The 21,075-nt window shown below is 36.7% G+C and overlaps 1 protein-coding gene across 2 annotated transcripts in view; it reads left to right on the forward strand.

Moving 5' to 3' along the window:
- CADPS2 (calcium dependent secretion activator 2) overlaps nucleotides 1-21,075 on the forward strand; it is a 524,489-nt gene that overhangs the window by 224,728 nt on the left and 278,686 nt on the right. For both annotated transcript variants that reach the window (XM_057732060.1, XM_057732061.1), the window contains exons 5-6: nucleotides 277-513; nucleotides 5,552-5,673. In XM_057732060.1, coding sequence (XP_057588043.1) covers nucleotides 277-513; nucleotides 5,552-5,673 — 359 coding nt within the window. The remainder of the gene's footprint in view (nucleotides 1-276; nucleotides 514-5,551; nucleotides 5,674-21,075) is intronic.

Below are 21,075 nucleotides of genomic sequence, written 5' to 3' on the forward strand. Positions count from 1 at the left end.
TTAAGTAAATACCATATCAAAAATAAAGTTGTGAAAATGTATATCGTTATTCATTTTTTACAGTAATGATCCTCCACAACATATATAAGGTACCGTTAAATATAATCAAGATTGCCAAAGCCTAGGGCTTTTAAAGCCTAGAGATTAAAGTATCAGGTAAATGCATTATATTGTGTCATAATTTCTGACAGTCGGGTATATATACATCATATAATCTTTATGATAAAATTGAGATATGACTTATGTAACATTATTATTTTAAAAATTATTTTCAAGGAAAGAAAATTCCCCAAATTTATAGCAAAAGAAATGGAGACTATGTATATAGAAGAGTTGCGGTCTTCAGTGAATTTGCTAATGGCCAATTTGGAGAGTCTTCCGGTTTCGAAAGGTGGTCCAGAATTTAAATTACAAAAATTAAAACGTTCACAGAATTCTGCCTTTTTGGACATGGGAGATGAGAATGAGATTCAGCTGTCAAAGTCTGACGTGGTGCTGTCATTCACCTTAGAGGTAAGTGATTTTATCCCGTGTTTGCTTTTGACAGTATAAATGAGGCTGCAAGATAATTTCTGCTGACCTTCGTGGTAACATTTCAAATTTAAAAGTGTCATATATTTTGAAGAAGTTAAATTATTCTTCATTTGCTAGATAATCAGATTGTGAATACAACATAATGCAAATTGTCATTTGAACATAACAGCGGTGTTAGGGTTAAATAATACAATAATACAAGTTTTGAGGCAAGTCTCCTTGGTGCCAACTAGGCTAGTTTAAGTTTATTGGTAGAGTAAGCATTGAAACACACTTGAGTGGAAATAGGATTTAAACAGAGAATTCTCTGCAATTTGGAAACTTCTTTCAAGCTTTGGGTTATTCTTGTTTTTAATCTACTTTAACTGTGAGATCTTCTTTCTAGAATTAAATCACATAAACCAGGTGTAATGTACAATATCAGCTACTATAGATGATAAGTAAAAACTTCTTCCTTTCTAGGATGTGCCATTTCATTATAGGTACAGTAAATATCAGTTGAAAAAAAAATAAATTTTGTGCGTTTAAAATTGTGTTCCCCAAGACTTCAGAGTTTCATCCTTTTTATACAAATCACTGGAAATCAAAGATATTGATTACTGACTTCTACTACCATTCCCTGTGGATATTTTTCACGATGGCATTTCCTCACTGCTGATCTCTATATGGGCTAATCCATGTAGATGTATATGTGTCTATACACAACACCCACACTTATGCTCGCAATATCAAGCTTAAATATATAGCCTCTCAAAAATTAAAGCTTGTAGCTCCTTCCTTGAATCGTTATGCACTCTCTCTGCTGGGTCCCAGTACTGCTATTTGAGTTTGCTCATTGAGAAAGCAAAGTATGTGGCGTCTTAGGAGGGACAGTTTTAGATTTCTTCGTTGATACTTCTTACACTTGGCTTGCTTCATTTATGGCAGAAAAAGCAAATGTCTGCCTCTGTTCTTTCCTCCACTTATTCAACTCTAAGAGAAATTCAAGCTTGAGGATAAGACAACTGCCTCTCTTTCTTCCCTTCCAGGCTAACATTTTCTTTGTAGGTTAATAGGTTAAACTTAGTGTCAGAGTAGAAATAGGAGATTTTCTTCCGACTGCAAACCCAGTTCCGGGATTAGCTAATAACTTTGCCAAGTAGCTTTGCCCCTGGGTTTCTTTTCAATCTCTTTAACCTCATAAGCTAAGGATGTTTAATTTGAAACTACGTAGTGTCTCGGGTGTAGAATTTCCCAATAAGTCCTGCCTCAGGTTTCCTACTGACTAAAATGAAAAGTGCTGACTCTTTTTTGCTTAAGATTTTGTACAAAACAAAATCAGTTATTTAATTGCAGTCTGACTTCTAACGAGAGTTTGGCATTTAAATTAATTAATGATAAATAATTCGCAAAGCAAATTATTTTTGTAATGTTTAAACCCACCATTATCTCTCTAAGCATGCAGAACTGAAAACAGTTCAAACCACTTTCTCTTTTCTGTATTGTTTAAAAATCTTACACCACTGTAAATAATTGGCTTTTATGCATTCTCTTCCCCTTTTGAAAGCAAAATTATGCTCATGAGTTAGTTTTTCTGTGAAACTGTGAATTGTTATTCTGTGCTTCATTGCCAGTATGTCAAACCGGGCTGTTCAGTTAGCAATAAAAGGGTTTAGGAGGATAAAATGAGTTAAAACTTCATTTTGCCATGGTCTGAGAAGCTTCCGTATTTTCACAGTTGTTTTGACATCCTCTGTTACTGCGTCTATATAAGGCAGATGTTTTCCTGTCACAGCATAATACAGCTCTGTTCCACGTTGCCTACAGTATTTTAAATAGGACTTGCATCTCAGAACAAAATGAAGTCTCCTTTAGGACAGACTACACAATGCTTGTCTGTGGGACACCTGAGAGAATAGACCAGGTACCTCCTCCAGCCCCAGGGCCTCTGACCCCAGCCGAGCTAAACTGAATGATTATCCTTTTGCCACTATCCAAGCCTTGCTCATCAGACCCCAGATTTCAGCCAAAGAAAACTCTGACAGGCAAGCAGTTAATCCATTTTAAGGGTTTCACATTTCATCCATCAGGCTTAGAGTTGGTCCAGTGGAGAAGGAGTTTTTTCCTGGGAACTGAAGTCTGAGTCGAAAGAATAAGTGCAGATTTGAAACACTGCTCAAATTTTATCATTTCTTTAAAATGTCTACCCACTCCTTCCTTCTCCCACCACACCACCTAACATATAATTTAGTTATTATATGTATTATGCATTATCTGACTTTCTCTACTACAATGTAAGCTTTAGGAAGTTAAGGTCTTTTTTTTTTTTTTTTTCTCTTTTCTGTTTACTGCGGTATCCCAAGAGCCGAAAACAGTGCCTGGCCCTCAGTTGACTCAATAACAGTTCGTTGAGTTAGGGGCTTTAATGGTATCAAAAAGCAGCAGTTAGCCTCACAAGATTACTTTTAGGTGTCTTCACTCGTGAAGCCTTGAGAGAGAATTATAAAGCAAGAGACAAGCTAACTCCCTAAACACTAAGCCATACAATGGTCTGTTAAAATTAAATATTCAAGTAAGGTTAGGAAAACGTTCATCCATGAAGTTAAGAGTCTGTTGTAAGGGAAATGGTGTCAGTGGCATGAATGGAGCTGATTTCACACTGAGTGTTTTCCTTGGTAATAGACTGGCAGACCCCGTGACCACCTCTGTATCTGGAGGTACATGTGTGGTCCCCCTCTTCACCCTACTCGGCTTCCTTTTCCCACAACTGGCACATGCTTGAGTGCCACGTAACTCTGTGGGCGGAAAATGCCTTATTCAGAAGTATGTTATCTAGTTTCATATTTTGTACATGCCTCTCTTCTTTACGCTTCTAAAATAACTTTGTCTATTTTATCCTTATTACATCAGTCATCTAGAGCTGGGGTCCCCAGCCCTCAGGATCTAATGCCTGATGATCTGAGGTGGAGCTGATGTAATCATAACAGAAATAAAGCGCACAATGAATGTAACGCACTTGTATCATCCCAAAACCATCCCCCGATCTACCCCCCCCACGCCCCCAACCACACCCCTGTCCTTGGAAAAATTGTCTTCCACAAAAATGCTCTCTGGTGCCAAAAAGTTTGGAGACCACTAATCTAGATATCTAGGAAGAAAAGACAGAACACAGATCAGTTTTATTTTCTGTAATTTCACTATCAAGTTTTGCCAGGAATTGGATGAAACAGCTACCTAAAATTAGGTTAGTTGATGGCCCATGGAATTCTTAGCTGCTTTTGTCGTTAATGATTGAAACTAGCTGTGCTTTCCAAATTCCTTTTGGAAGTCAGATCTGTAGAAATGTGTTGTTTTATTTACTTACATGTATGGATTCATAACAGAAGTTCTATCTTTCAAAAGTGACGATTCTGCAGGGTAGAACATTCCCAGCACGGATGGGAGCATTGTTTTGAGGGGCAGAAAACTGTTTCACAAGTCGTATGTTTCAGAAGGTCCTGTTTATAGTAGCTTGTAGTAGAGGTGACAGAAGTAGTGTTAAGCAGATGCTTCCTTTGTTCTCTCTTGCACTTTGGCTGTTAAACACACTACAGAGAGAGATGCAGGACAAATAGTCATATTCCCATATATGGACCAATGCCATCAAGATTTCTAGATTTATCTTGTGTATGCAATTCTGCTTCATGTTTAGTACTTCACCTCAGCTTCCTTGAGTATTAGAGCAACTGTGAAAGCTGTTACTATTATCTGTTAATTCTCATAGTCTGTTTTCAGTTGTCTATTTTCATTCACATGTTGGTATGCATTTCAGTGTGACAGGATGACAAAAGCCTTGGTTGAGGGAAGAAGATCATTCTGAATTTGACCCGTATTTTTTGGTGATCAGTTTCCCATATGTTTTCTATGGAAAAATGGAACAAAAATAGTAGGCATTTATATTTACAAAAAAAAGCTGTTGTACCAGAACTGAAAGGAAGAAAATTCTTTTAAGATGTTTTTTCTTTGAGACTTTTTGCCTGAAGATTCATATCAGAACTCTATGAAAAGTGTAATGATTTTAGCAATGTATTAAAAAATGACACTTTTTTTAGTGAATATTTTGGTAGCTACATGGCATGAATGATGCTGTAAATCTTGTTTGTACATATACAACAGGAAATCAATAAATGTGCATATATAAAAGTGCCATTGAATATATTTTATGAATTTTGAGAATTTTGGAAACTTCATGAATCAAGTTTTAATTTGAAAAAATTGTACATAATATTCAGTAGTAGTCATATTTTATGTGTACATCCAGTGAGAAGTTAGGTTACAATATTTTAAGATTAGCAGTCTTTTATACAAACGTAAAAAAAGCACACTTGTCCCAGGAGTTACAGATATATAAGGTAATATCAGTCTTTCCACCCTTTCCCAGTGGACTGTATCAAATTAGTATATACCTTTAATGGATGGGGAAAATTTTTTTGCTTGTCAAGTTAATAATAAGATATTCATGGACAAGTTGTATTTTCCATATTTTCATAAGATAAACATTGGCCATGAAGAAAATTCTTTTGTAAATGCTAATAGACATATAAAATAAGTGAATATAGGAATTTTCTCACATCATGTATTGATATCAATGAGTTGGTATTATGGTGCCAGTGTCTACCAGTCACCTTATGTGGGATTCAACCTGTATTCCTTTTAACACATTCACTGAATTTTCATTAATAATTCTGCTTTACCTCATGCAGACTTACTGTAATTTTTTTGAGGCTCTGAATTTATATCTCACTCTATTGTGGCTCTTATATTTAGAGACTTTAATCTTTAATAGCTAGCAAGAGATGCGTCTTCAGATACCAGACTGTCTCAAAGTGTTATTAACTATACCTTCTGTGAATAAAGGTGGGTTATAAAGAAGATAAAATACCATGATATTGCCAGATAATTTTGTCAGTTGGTCTTCCTAATTGTAGTTCATGCTGCTGTCTCTGTTGCTAAATGTTGTTAGCTTGATGAATCAGTGAAATGTTTTTCTTATCTTTAGATTGTCATAATGGAAGTGCAAGGTTTGAAGTCAGTCGCTCCCAATCGAATTGTTTACTGTACAATGGAAGTGGAAGGAGGAGAGAAACTGCAGACAGACCAGGCTGAAGCCTCAAGGCCACAGTAAGCCAGTTGAAAAAAATGTGTTTTTCTTCCCTCTTGAAGAAACCTGCTTTATCTCTTGGTAGAATTGTATGGTTTTACATTCTGAAAGTGTTATTTGGCTAGCTTTATCTCAACTGTGTTAGAATCAGTGCCTTTCTGGATAATGAGTCTATAATTAGTGCTATAGCAGAATCCCTGTGTAGTACATACAGAATATCCAACATGCAAATGTGAAGCTAATTATTAGACAATTAAATGTTTGTAAGTCATCTGTAAGGAAAACGTGTTGTTGTCATGTGTTTTTTAAAAAGTAGTGCTTGATCCTATTTCAGTTACTAGAAATGTAATCTATAGCTTTTCCATTTCTATGTATTATACCTCGGTGGTGGTGCTCAGGTAGGTATTCTAGACAATGTCTTAGGATAATTTAGTGAATGGGCTTGAGATAGAGAACCAGTTAATGACTAGCATGTAGAAAGTGGAGATGCTAAAGCTGTACTTTGCTGGCAGTTTTATGTTTCAAATTCTGGGAATGAATTTAAGTTTGGAAGGTGTTCTTTTTAACTGGTTCAAACTTGGGAAGCATCACAGTCTCTGGTAGAAATAACCAAGTTGGCCAGAGAAACTTAAATGAAAATTGCCTGACCTTCATTTGCACACTGCCTTTTGATAATATTTTTTCTTCTGCTTGAACTTTATTCAGAATTTCTTACAGGCCTTAGGATTTTTGCCCTATAATGATGTCAGTATGTGGGTTCCTCATTCAGGAAACCTCAACCCTTGAGATACAGGCTGAGCACATAGGCACTGGCTAGAGATGAACAAGGAACTTTGATTTTCTTTAGGGCAGACAGAGTCTAAGGAAGTATACGGAGGATTAAGTGTAAAGCACAGATGTGCACAGAGTATTATGGGATTGAGAAGAAGCAAGCTGAAACTTCTCACCCTGCCTTACAAAGCCCTACAGGCCTGCCCCTGACCAGCCTCTCATTTCCTCTGGTACCTCACCTTGCCCCTCTGTTCCCCTGGTCAGTTACTATTCCACCTTCCTGGACCTCATGAAGTTCCTCAGACCTATCAGCCTTCTCTCATCATTGCACTTGCTTTTCCCTCTGCTTGCAGTTGCTTTACCTCTTATCTTTGTATAGCTGGATCCTTAGTATTGAGAAACCTAAACATCACTTGCTGAGAACAACCTCTTCCTTTAGATAACCCAATGCTAATTTTCTGGCTTATCACTTTATAATTTTTAGATTAATGGGTTCCTTATCTGTGTGTTTTGTATTGTTTCCCTTCCTCTGTCCTTTTGGACAGAGCTCTTGTCCTGTTGATCTCATACCTTAGTACCTAGTAGGTACTCAGTCAGAATGTACTAATTCACAATGAAGTATAATGATGATAAACAGATCTTTAAGAGGTTAAAACCTCTCAAGAGGAGGCTGTGTCAGACAGAAAGGGAAATTGGGACCATTTCCAGCAGGGCGTATGGAATCAAGGGAGAAGTTTGGTGTTTGTTTTAAAAATTAGCTGTTTTAGAAAGAAAAACAAATATCATATATTAACACATATATGCAGAATATAGAAAAATGGTACAAATCAACCGATTTGCAAGGCAGAAATAGAGACGCAGATGTAGAGAACAAGCGTATGGACACCAACTGGGGAGAGCGGGGGATGGGGGAGGTTGGAATGAATTGGGAGATTGGGAATGCCATATATACATTACTAATAAGAAAAAAAAAATCAAATTGTACACTTTAAATATATGCAGTTTATTGTATGTCAAAAAATATGTATATTTACCAATAAAGAATTTCACTATATAGTCAATGAAAAGACAGTCACAAAACATTATGCCCTTTGTAAAAAAGGGTTGCTTAAAGTTAGCTTTGAGAGGAGGGGTCTTCTTCAGATTGTATTTCTTTTCTGGATTTTTTTCCGTTTTTGTTTAATAATTGTGTAATTTTTCCAAGCTAACATTTTATAACCCAGGAGAAACCCTGATGATCATGGATATGACACTTTAAAAGAAAAATTAGCTGCTTTAGTTTATCGACAGTGTTATGCAACCATCATCAATTTTAGGACATACTCATCACCTCAAAAAAGAAACTCTGTACAACCTCAAATCACCTCAGCCCTAAGCAACTGCTAATTGACTTTGTCCCTATAGATTTTCCTGTTTGGGACATTTCATATAAATGGAATCATATATCAGTAATATGTGCTCTTTTGTGACTGGCTTCTTTCACTAAGCATGTTTTCAAGGTTCATCCATCTTGTGGCATGTGTCAGGACTTCATTTGTTTTTATGGCTGAATGATATTTCATTGTATGTATGTACCACATTTTGTTTATTCATCTAGGCTAAAGACACTTGGGTTGTTTCTACCTTTTGGCTACTTTGAATAATGCTGCAGTTAAAGCTGGTATACAAATACCCATCTGAGTACCCGTTTTCAGTTGTTTTGTGTAAATAGCTACGAGTGGAATTGCTGAATGATGTGGTCATTCTATGTTCAGCTTTTTGACAATCCAACAAAATGCTTTTTCACAGTGTTTTGTTTTACTTTCCCACCAGCAATGTATGAGAGTTAAATTTCTTCATATTCTCACCAATGCTTGTTGATGACTTTTAAAGAAATATATAAATATATATCCGTGCTAGGAAGAATAAAGTGGTATCTAGTGGTTTTAACTTGCTCTTCTCTAATTACTAATGATGTTGAGCATCTTTTCATATGCTGTATTAGCAATTCATATATCTTCTTTAGAGAAAGAAATGTCTATTTAAGTTTTTTGCCTATTTTTTATTTGAGTTGTTTGTGTTTTGGTTGTTAAGTTGAAAGAACTATTTACATATTCTAGATACTAGATCCTTATTGTATATATGAATTGCAAATGTTTTCTTCCATTCTGTGCATTGTCTTTTCACTTTATTGATAGTGTCTTTTGAAGTACAATGTTTTACAACTTGAAGTCCGGTTTATCTAGTTTTTGTTTGTTGCTTATGCTTTTGGTGTCATGTCTAAGAATCCAGTGTCAAATCCAAGTTCACAAAGATTTATCCCCTTGTTTTCTCCTAACACGGTCATAATTTCAGCTGTTACATTTAGGTCATTGATAAATTTTAAGTTAATTTTTTATATGGTATGATGTAGGGTACAACTTCCTTCTTTTGTGTATGACAGTCCAGTTGTCCCAACACCATTTATTGAAGAAACTACTCCTTGTCCATTAAATGTTCTTGGTACCCTTTTGAAAATCATTTGACCATAGATACATGAGTTTATTTATGGACTCTTGATTTCATTTCATTGATATATCTATGTGTCTGTCCTTATGCTAGTACCACATTATCTTGATGACCATTGTTTCATATTAAGTTTTCAAATCAGGTGTGTGAGTCTTCAAAATATGTTCTTTTGGCTATTCTGATTTTCCATATGAATTTTAGGATCACTTTGTCAGTTTCTGCAAAAATTTTGTAAATATCACCAGCTAGGATTTTGATAGGAATTGTATTGAATCTGGGGTCAATTTGGGGAGTGTTGCTGAGTTAACAACATTAAGTCTTCCTACCCAGAATTGTGGGATGTCTTTTCATTATCTAAATCTTTAATTTCTTTCAACAGTGATTTGTAGTTTTCAAAGTATGTTTTTTACTTCTTTGGTTAAGTTTATTTCTAATATTTTATTCTTTTTGATGCTATTATTAATGGAATTGTTCTTTTAAATTCACTTTTGGATTGTTCATTACAAGTGTATAGAAATACAGTTGATTTTTTCTGTATTAATTCCATATGCTGCACCCTTGCTGAACTTGTTTATTCTAATAGTATTTTTTTTTACTGGATATTTTAGACTTTTCTCTATATGACAAGTCATTTGCAAACAGTGACCATTTTACTGTCCAATCTGAATGCTTTTTATTTCATTTTTTGCCTAATTGCCCTGACTAGCTCCTCCAGTACAATGTTAAATAGAAGTGACAAATATAGACAGCCTTGTATTCCTGATTTTAGAGGAAAAGCATAGTCTTTCATCATTAAACATGATGTTAGCTGTGCCTTTTTCATAGATGCCCCATATCAGTTTGAGGAAGTTTCTTTCTGTTCCTAGTTCGAGTGGGTTTTTTCCCATGAAAGGGTGTTGGATTTTGTCAGATGTTTTCTCCGCATCTATTGAAGTGATCATGTGGTATTTGCCTTTTATTCTATCAATATAGGACATTACATTATATGCTGCGGGGGCGGGGGGATTAAACCAACCATGCATTCCTGGCATAATTGCCACTTGGCTGTGATGTGTAGTTCTTTTTGTTATTGAATTAAGCTCTCTGGTATTTTGTTGAAGATTTTTAAAATCTATATTCATAAGAGATTGGTCTGTAATATCCTTTCTTTGGTGGCATCTGTCTGATTTTATATTGGCCTCAAAATTCTTCTACTTTTCAGAAGGGTATGAAGAATTGGTATTACTTATTTTTTATGTTTTAGGTAGAATTACTAGTGGAGCCACCTGGGATTGGATTGTTCTTTGTGGGTATTTTCTAATTACAAATTCTGATTACATAATGAACCATGATAGCCCTGCTAGGTTAGGTTCTCGGTGACAGCCCTCTTCCTGCTTTACAGATGGTTGCCTTCTTGCTGTGTCCTCACATAGTGAAGAGACAGATCTCATTTCTCTTCATCCTCTTATAGGGACACCAATATTCTCATGGGTCTCCACCCTCATGCCCTCACCCGAGCCCAATTACCTCCTAAAGGCCCTGCCTCCAGATACTATCACACTGGGGATTAGGGCCTCAACATATTATTAATTTGGGGGAGGAGGTCACAAACACTACCCTGCTCTAGTACTTCATGAGTTCTTGAGGGAGTGCAAATGCCCTTAGAATCTCAATGCCATGATGTTTTTACAGAATCTTAAAGTTTAACTGCATAAAATTCTTCTACGGAAATTTAGATGATTTTTAGTAAATTCATGCACTTGTGCCACTGTCATCACAATTCAGTTTCAAAACATTATTTCACAAAATTGCCTTATTCCCATTTGCAGTCTTACTCAGTTCTAGAAAACCACTTGTATGTTTTCTAGCTCTAATTTTTTTTTCTGAAAATTTCATATAAATGATATACAAAATGTAGTCATTTGTATCTGACTTTTTTTCACTTAGGATAATCTCTACAAAGTCTTTTGTTTAACTGATACTTAAATATTTGGTCAATCAAATGAGTTCATTTTTATATAAATAGTTATTTTAACAATAACTTTTTCCACAAATAGTAAAAATTTTCACAGAATACTTTTTACTTAATTTCTAATAAATTCAGAATGTATTCATAAAGCTATGCTATAATAGGGAATATATACATGGACAATTTAAATGAATTAAAATACCTGTGAGGTAGAGAGAAAATATTACAGTAAGCCTTCAGTACTCTTATTACTCTTTCCACAAGGAAATTTGGTTAAAATATCTTACTTGTGTTTCCTCATGAAGACTGAGTTAACTTTTAAAAGGAATCAGAAGCTTTGTGTTTATCATTGTGACCAACTGCAGCTTTTCAGTGTGGTTACTTTTACCTTGAACTCATCTTGCACAACAGGAAAGAGATTCATCTCCTCCGTCATCATAGTGAATTATGCCTCGGACAAGTTTTTTAAGTTTTATCGCTTCAACAGTTTGTGCTTTGTTGGAGATCAATTCAGCCTTCTGTCTGATACTGATTAAAGTGCCTTATTTAGTCCATATTTCCAATAAATGTAATCAAGATTTCCAGCCATTGCCTGTTTCATTCCTGCAATTCAGATTTTCTGCCAGCAGTTAGGTGGAAACAGCATGTGAGGTTGGTACATAACTTAGAATATGAAACCTGGGGTGTAATAAAAGCAGGTTGATTTGTGAGGAGTGGTAGTGAGGTCACCTATTAAAGTTTTGTTTTTACTTTTGATTTTTAATATAGGGAAGGGAATGTGGTTAAATGGTATTTTCAGTAGAGAAAATTTGTCATTGTTTCATAGTCTCTCAACCAGGGAACGTTTTGTTCTCTATGAATGATGTACAGAAGCATTGTTGTTACACTTTTATAGCTTTTTACTATTTCCAGACATTTCATTATTTCAGTTTTAGCCCATACCCTTAATGATACCACCTGAAAGGAGGTAAGGGGTAGTCAGAGAGACAAACTAAAGCTGAAAGTGGTAGGGAGTGACTTGTCATGGTCATGTTGTGGTCGCCAATCTCCTGATACATCGTGATTTTTTTAAATATATATAAACTTATTTATATATTGATCTATTGATTTATTAGCTGCGTTGGGTCAATTGTTGCTGCAAGTGGGCTTTCTCTAGTTGTGGCAAATGGGGGGCTACTCTTCATTGTGGTGCGTTCGCTTCTCATTGCAGTGGCTTCTCTTATTGTGGAGCACAGGCTCTAGGCACACAGGCTTCAGTAGTTGTGGCACACAGGCTCAGCAGTTGTGGCACATGGACTTAGTTGCTCCACGGCCTGTGGGATCTTCCCAGACAAGGGATTGAACCTGTGTCCCCTGCATTGGCAGGCAGATTTTTAACCACTGTGCCACCAGGGAAGTCCCTACACTGTGACCTTAAAGCACTTTCCCTGCAGCTGATGAGCATCTTTTGAGTGCCTAAAAACATAAGAGCTAATAATACCCTTTGGAGGGCCAAGATAGATCTTGGTTCTGGGGAAATAAAAGCAAGGAAATTCATTATTAAAAACAAATCAGGAGCCGTGTGAGGAGCAGGGAATGGAAAGTTGCTATTCAAGGAGTATAAAGTTTCATTTATTCAAGATGACTAAATTCTAGAGATTTGCTGTGCGACATTGTGCCTAGAGTTAACAGTACTGTATCATACTCAAAAAATTCTTTAAGAGGGTAGATCTCATGTTAAATGTTCTTGCCACACACACACAAGATCCTGGGAAGCATCACTGTGTTTTGCTGTACCCTCTCTTTCATCCCATAGTGCTGTCTTACTAAAGACATTTGAAGGTTAATTGGTCTCTGTCCCCACTCTACCCCTTTCAAAGTAATAAAATAGGAAGGCTAGGAGAAGTAGGAAAAACTGATGAGTTGCATCAGTAGAGAAATATATTTATGGTTATTGGGACAGAACATTCTCCTACCTCATGAAAATGATGGGAAACACAGGCTTCCGTACCCATTTCTGGAAACTTAAAATTCTGAACCAACATTGTAATAGTCTGTCAAACTATTAAAAGAATATTGCCACTACAAATGGAAAGCTTATCAGAATGATAAGCTACTGGGACAAGTGCTTAAGAGAGATTAAACACAGATTTCAAATAAACCAAGAGAAAAGTAACCATGCTTTTTAAAAACGTAGCAGTTTTCGTTTTAATTTACTACTGTCAGAATTAGTTTTGAAGTGTAATTCATTAGCCAACTACTCTTGCTGATGAGAGACAGAATATACTACATTTTAAAATGAGCTATCAAAAAATGTTTTTAATTAATCAAAAGGAAAACTCAAATTGCACAGAAGTTTCATCTTTTCGCATTTCCATCTTTAAAAATATGAGATCCTTTCCTCTTACATAAATTCACCAGAAATAACATTTCTCTAAAACTCATGCTACTAGTGCAGAAGGAAATGAGGCCTAAAGAGACAAACATTGGCCAAATACAGAAATTAAATTCATTGAGAGAGTTTATTTGCAAGTAAAGGAAGCTAATGTGCAGATCTTCATAGTTAGTGGCATCTGAATTACAGGGAAAATGTGATGAATTAAGATTCCAGATGCTTGCTGAAGAGTACTGATGTAAAACAGCAGTGAGAGAGCTTGGGCGAAAGTGTGTACAACTATGATTATCAACATCTCGAGGGTGGATTTACAGCTTGTAAATAACTTCCCCTTATAATCCGTGACTTTTTTCCAGAGCAACATTTTGCAGTTGTTTTCAATATTATTTTATTTGATCTATGTAGCTGGTTTATTGCATGGGATAAATTTGGCAGGGTGTAAGTAGCAAAAAAAAACTTCTCTCCTGGTTCTGCTTCAGGTATGCTCCAGGATCACCGTCCCATACCCTTGGGAGAGATCTTGGCAGAAACCATAGCTTTACTGCTCATTTTCAAGTATTAAATAACGTGTTCAGGTGTTAAAAATTTCAGACCACTTTAGGTCAAAACTACCCATTTCAAAAGGGTAAGGTTTTCCTTTCTTTCCTCCCAGCTTGCCCAGAAACCTGTCCTGGGGAAAGGATACTGTCGTCTGTTCCTCACACGCTTCTTGTTTTGCCTGCTTGTATGCTCTTTCTACCAATTTTGGGTAGAGTGGAGGTGGAGATCAGGGGAAGAGGTGAAGGGGCAAAATGTCTTTGTATGTAGGTGGTCTTTGGAGTCTTCTCTCAGTTAGCAAATGCCTTCTGTCATAGGAAGTGTCCACATTTAACTTTTCTCTGGTGTGGTACCTTGGAGACATACACTGTGCTGCCCGGAACTTCTGGCATCACATCCTTCCCTCCTAGAATGATGGTGCATCCTGTAGCTGCCCTCCCTCTGCTTCCCCTGAGCTACTGCTTTAATAATACCCACATATCCTCTTCCTGCTTGAATTTAATTTTCTCAGCACGTGGCCCAAATACGAGGGTGAGTCAAAAATTATCTGCGCTCTGGCTGTAGAATTTATTTTAATTAACTTTTAGAAAAGAGAAATACATCATTTTTTGACATAATCTCCTTGCTTTTCAATATACTTTGTTCATCTGTCAACAAGCTTTTGTATTCCCTCATTAAAAAATGTTTTAGGATGAGCTGTGGAGCCACGAGTGCACCACTGTCTTCACTTCTTCATCAGGAGCGTATCCGGCTCCTTCTTGATGGCTAACACTTGTGCGACCTTCCTTGAATTTCTCTATCCATTCATACGTACTTCTTCGTGACAAAACACGTTTTCCATACTGCACATGATGTCTTAGATAAATAACGGCACCAGGTACACACTCAGACCACAGAAAATGAATTGCTGCACGCTGCTCTTCTTTCATGCAGATCACAAGTGGCGCATCCATGTTTACTCGCACCATAGTTGCAAATGAACTGATATAACACGTTCATACCTGCACAGCGGTGACTGGGGAGACAGTAGCCTTGAACAGAAAGCGCTGATAAGACAGTGCGGACAGCAGAAGTTTTAATATAACCAGAGTGCAGATAATTTTCAGCTCACTCTCGTGAATTGGAAGCTCCTTGAAGACAAAGGCTGTATATGATACCTCCTGGTTCCCATCTAGCATCAGCCACAAGTAATATGGCTCATTGGTGGTTTATAATTAATTAAAATTTTTTCTCTACTATTTAGAGTATTAAAAAATTATCATCTCTCAGTAGGTGTGAGGTATGACACTTGAGCCAGCGCCTACCCAGATTAACAGGATGTCTGGTCCTCAGTCACACACCCCAGGCTCCCATTTTTCTAGAAATTCCTTGGGAGACATATTTGCTTTAAAGGGCCAGTTCTGCTTCTTTGTGCTAACTTGTGGCTGGAATCCAGAATCACTTCCACATCCTTGCTACACAGTCTACCCCTGAGATGAGGGACCACCTGGGTAAACAAGATGACTTACCAAGGGGTACACAGGCACAAGTTCAGTTTTAATAGAATTGATGTATGGTTCCTCTAGTCCATAAGTACTCTCCCCTAAAGCCCTTCTTTCTAGGAAAGAACCTGCTAAATGCAAGTTCTTTCTCAACCCACTTTTCAGTCTCCCTTCTTTGAGTTTACAAAAGAAAGGTACACCTCTCACCCAACTCAAGTCTTAATCACAGTGTTTGTCTGGAGTGGAAGAAACCTCCACGTCACCATTCAAAAGGAAAAATTTTAATGTTCCTGTTAGTTTTGAGAAAGCAATTTACCAATGATGTAACAAATCCTCCTGTAAATTAGATGTCTTCTATTTGTCTGCTTTCAACAAAGTTGAAGGATTTATTCAAGTTTTCAGCTGCTGAATGATTGAAAAATAGTTTTTGCTTATCAATCACTGTATTATTTTGGAACATTCAAACAAATTGATAGACATTGCTATAATAATGTCCCGGCTACTTATTTTCTTAGAGCTTATAACAGACAGAAAGAATGAAAACCTAGATTAAAACTGATGCTGAACTGTCTCAGTGTATCAGTAGGATGAAGCTGTGGTCACCCGTGGATACATGAAGGCTTAAGCCTTTTATAACTGAAAGTTTGTAGGCTTTGATCAATATCTTTCCTTTTCCTCCATCCCCTAGGCTCTGCTAACCACCATTCTGCTCTGTTGTTATGAGTTTGACTTTTTTGTTTTAGATTCCACATGTGAGATCACGCAATATTTGTCTTTCTGTGTATGCCTTATTTCACTTAACATAATGTCTTCCAAGTACTTCCAGGCTGTTGCAAATGACAGGATTTCCTTCTTTTGTAAGGCTGCATAATATTCTGTTGTATGCATATATATTTTATTTCTGTAGATGGATATTTAATTTGTTTCCCTATGCTGGCTACTGTGAATAATACCGCAATGAACATAGGAGTACAGATATCTCTTCCAGATGGGGATTTTATATCCCTGAGTGTATACTCAGAACTGGGATTGCTGGATTGTTTGGTAGACCTACTTTTAATATTTTGACAAACCTCAGTACTATTCTCCATGGCAACTGCACCGTTTTATATTCCTGCCAACAGTGTCACCAGGGTTCCAATGTTTCTGCATCCTTACCAACACTTGTTATCTTTTGTTATTTAGATAATAGCCATCCTTACATGTGTGATGTGACATCTTGTGGTTCTGATTTACGTTTCCCTGATAATTACTGATGTTAAGCATCTTTTCATATATCTGTTGGCCATTTGTATATCTTCTTTGGAGAAATGTCTGTTTATGTCCTTTGCCTATTTTCTAATTGGTTTTTTGTTTATTTTTGTTATTGAGTCGTGATGAGTTCCTTATATATTTTGGATATGAACTCATTATCAGAGATACAGATTGCAAATATTTTCTCCCGTTGCATAGGTTGCCTTTTCACTCTGTTGATCATTTTCTTTGCCGTGTGGACACTTTTTAGTTTGATGTAGTCCTGCTCAGATATTTTTGCTTTTGTAGCTTGTGCTTTTTAGTGTCATATCCAGGAAATCATTGCCTAGACACGTCAAGGAGATTTTCCACTCTCTTTTCTTCTAGGAGTTTTATGGTTTTATGTTTTATGTTTAAGTCTTTAATCCATTTTAGTTGATTATTGTGTGTGGCGTAAGATATGCTGTCTGCATATGGATATCCAGTTTTCCCAGCACCATTTATTGATGAGATTATGTCACGTGCCAACAGACAGTTTTACTTTTTCCTTTCTAGTTTGGATGCTTTTCTTCTTGCCTAGTTGTTCTGACCAGGACTTCCAGTATTATGTTGGATAAAAGTGGTAAAAGTGGGCACCCTTGTCTAGTTCCTGATCTTAGAGGAAAAGCTTTCAGGTTTTGGCTGCTGAGTATACCTGTGGGCTTGTCATATATGACTTTTATAATGTTGAGGTATATTCCTGAAGGAAATATGTATATTCCCTCCCTCTCTCTTTCTCTCTCTACAACCCCCCCATGTTGAGCCTTATGATCAGATAAAATAAATATATATGTATATATATGGTACAGATAATTATAGGATCATCAATAAAACATGGTGAAGCATTAAAATATAGTAGGTTAAAATTCTAAATTTATAAGGGGTAAATAGAATCAAAGTATAAGTTCAAGGCAAAAAATAATGTCAAATTTCTGTTAAAGAGGAGTCGTACAGGTTTTGTTTCTGTTTTTTTAATGGATGATGGTGGAATCATTTTGCTATGATACCTTCCCTTGGATCCACTTAAGAATGATATCACTGTTTCATGTTAAATGTCAGTGTTTCCAACACAGCAGAAATTATACCCTTTGCAACTCTTTAAATTTATATTTAAAATTTCTAGATGTCAATTTAAAAATGTGTGAAGAGGGTATGTAATTTTTCAAAATTATTTTAGGAAGTTCATGAGAAAAAGTTTGGAGGCTGCTTTTCTAGAACTTGCAGTGTTTTGGAGCCAGACCAAGTCCTGAGGTCAAAAGACTTTACTGTTGCTCTGCTTCAGATGCAGGCTGCTTAGCCCAGACAGAAGAAATGCCTTTATTCTTAACTGCTCCTGTCCTTAAATCTATAGTACAGACCAGCAGCCAAGGAGATATCCTTGGGGCTCACCTCCACTGGTGCACATCTTCACCCAGACCAGATCAGTACCAGGGGGGCAGTGAAGGACCTATGGTCTCTTGAGACATGTGCACAGTAATCACTACTTAAAGCATTGCTGTGAAGAAAGAGTGGAAGTAGTACATGCAAAGGATTTGCCATGATCCTCAGAACAATCAAGGAATGAGAAAACCGATGATCTCAATAAGTAGGAAAGACATTTTACGAAATCCGAATAGCATTTGGTGTGAGTTGGTAAAAGAGGTTCATATTTTCAGAATATGAGCAGAATTTATAGTATTTAAAAAAAGAAATACATTGTAAATCAGTTGGAAAGGAAGCAAGATATTTGAAAATTCCAAGGTCAAGATTTTAAAATGTTAATTTCAGGGTGCTGATAGTAAGTCCATGTCAGGACAACATGGCTCTAAGCCAAAGAACGAGGCAAGTCAGAGGGTACGTCTCAGCTTCGCTGCACATTAGCCATGTCCGCGTGCGTGTTCTTCCTCATGGGTAAAATGGGGAGAGTAGTGATTGTATCAAGGAGTATATCGTGAATTAATTAGCGTAATTACGACTCTGTTCTTCTGCTTTTACCTAGCCTCATATACTCACTATTCATTTTAGCCTTTGCTTTGTGCACTGTGCTCATTTTCAACTTCTCTAACCTTGTGTTAATTTTCTACTTTCTTTAAACCTTTTCTCTTAGCACCCTGTTTTAAAGTCGAGAATTTTCAGGAGAGGGCTCATAGTTGAAGAAAGATTCAATGCTCTTGACAACACGAAAGAACATTTTATGAAGCAAAATTTGCTTTTGTCTCCTGAGTCCCGTCTGAGATTTTTGGCTGGGGTGTTTTCTTTGTCATGTAATATTTATTTGGTAAGAACCCCATGGCAATTTTTTTTTTTTAAGATTTGAGAGTTAGTTTCAGTCAGAAGGAGGTAGTTTTCAAAATGAATAATGCCCCAGTGTCAGTTATGAAGGGACGGCATTCCTCGGTTGTCATCTATTTACTGTCAACATTGGTTTTGCTTCTCAGTTGATGTCATTGAAGATTTATATCTACTCTGGTGAAATGCAGCTGTCAAAAGATCACTAGCTCTGTGCAGCAGAGCGTCCCACCATTGTTGACGGTAACTTTGCAGCCATGTCTCCCATGTTGGCACCGTGTTAACACATTACGTGCAGGGCACTCAACTGCGACCTGTACTAGAGCTGTGGAATAGAAATGCAGCTGGGGACGCCCATTGCAATTGATGTGTGGATCAGTAAAAGAAAGGATGATCCTAAATTCAATGTAACTTACATTACTGAGATTGTTTCAGATATAGGGAAATCTAAAACAGTTGGTAAAAAAATATCCTGGAACCCTTTGCAGGCCCTCCCTGGAAAGAAGGGAATACAGAAGGTTGTTTTTGCAAATCACAGTATTCAGATGGCCTTGGTAACTGGGAGATGCACTCGGAGTCAGGGTCAAAAAAAAAAAAAAAATGGTGCTGATGAACCTAGTGGCCAGGCAAGAATAAACATGCAGATGTAGAGAACAGACTTGAGACATGGGCAGGGGTGGAGGGACGCTGGGACAAAGTGAGAGAGTAGCATTGATATATATACACTACCAAATGTGAAATAGCTAGCTAGTGGGAAGCTGCTGCGTAGCACAGGGAGATCAACTCAGTGGTTGGTGATGACCTAGAGGGGTGGGAGAGAGGCTCAGGAGGGAGGGGATATGGGGATATATGTGTAAATACAGCTGATTCACTTTGTTGTACAGCGGAAACTGGCACAACAGTGTAAAGCAAGTATACCCCAATAAAAGATCTGAAAAAAGAAATGCAGTACTGTCATGCTTCTGTATGTGAGAGCGGGGTTCTTCTTGCCTTTCTCTGCCCAAGAAATGTGAGTAATATTCCAAGACCAGTTCAACTTGGTGCACGTTTTGCACCCAGGTTGATCTCAGCACACTCTCTTCTTTATTAGCATTTTTTTACTTAAACATAGTATAATACGTAAACAGTATAAATACATACACATAATACAACATATTATGCATTTAATTTTTCATATTCATCCTAGTGGCTAGTTATATATTCTTTCATAGAAAAACTCATTTTGGGGTATATCCATAATGTTTATGTATATATACCTTATTATATAGAGGCTTTTAAAGTTAGGTAACTGTATGAAATATAATTGCAGTAGTTACAGTGAGATCAAGACTGATATTCTTTGCAAGTAAAAATTATTTTTATTGTAACAATACATACACACAAAAAACATGAGATCTATCCCTGTAATAAATTTTTGAGGACAGTACTGTTGACTATAGGGAAAATGTCATACAGCTGGTCTGCAGAATTTATACTGAACTGAAAATGTATACCTGTTGAACAGCAACTCCATTTTCCCTTCCCTCCAGTCCCTGGCAACTACCATTCTATTCCTGTTTCTATGAATTTGACTATGTTATATACATCATTTAAGTGGAATCATACACTATTTGTCCTTCTGTGACTAGCTAATTAATGCCTTTAAGGTTCATCCATGTTGTCACATATGGCAGGATTTCATTCTTTTTTAAGGTAGAATAGTGTTCCATTGTATATATATAAAACATCTTTGTCCATTCATCCATTGATATACACTTTAGTTATTCCATATCTTAACTATTGTGAGTAACGCTGCAATGAACATGGGAGTATGATATCTCCTTGAAATCCTGATTTCATTTCTTTTATATATATATGTACACACACACACCCCCCCAGGAGTGGGATTGTGTTGGTCATGTAGTAATTCTCTTTTTAATTTTTTGAGGAACCTCCATACTGTGTTCCATAGCAACTGCATCATTTTTTATTCCCAACAGCAGTGTTCCAAGGGTTCCAATTTCTCCATGTTGTCACTAGCACTTGTTACCTTTTGATTTTTAGATGATAGCCATCCTAACAGGTGTGAGGTGATGTTTCATTGTGGTTTTGATTTGCATTTACCTGATGATTACTGCTGTTGAGCAGATTGTTGTATACCTGTTGGCTATTTGTATGTATTCCTTGGAGAAATGGCTGTTTACGTCCTTTGCCCATTTTCTAATCAGGATACTTGGTTTCTTTTTGCTGCTAAGTCGTATGAGTTCCTTATATGTTTTGAATATTAATGCATTACCAGATATAC

Source organism: Hippopotamus amphibius, chromosome 4 (assembly GCF_030028045.1).
Source record: "Hippopotamus amphibius kiboko isolate mHipAmp2 chromosome 4, mHipAmp2.hap2, whole genome shotgun sequence".
NCBI lineage: Eukaryota > Metazoa > Chordata > Mammalia > Artiodactyla > Hippopotamidae > Hippopotamus > Hippopotamus amphibius.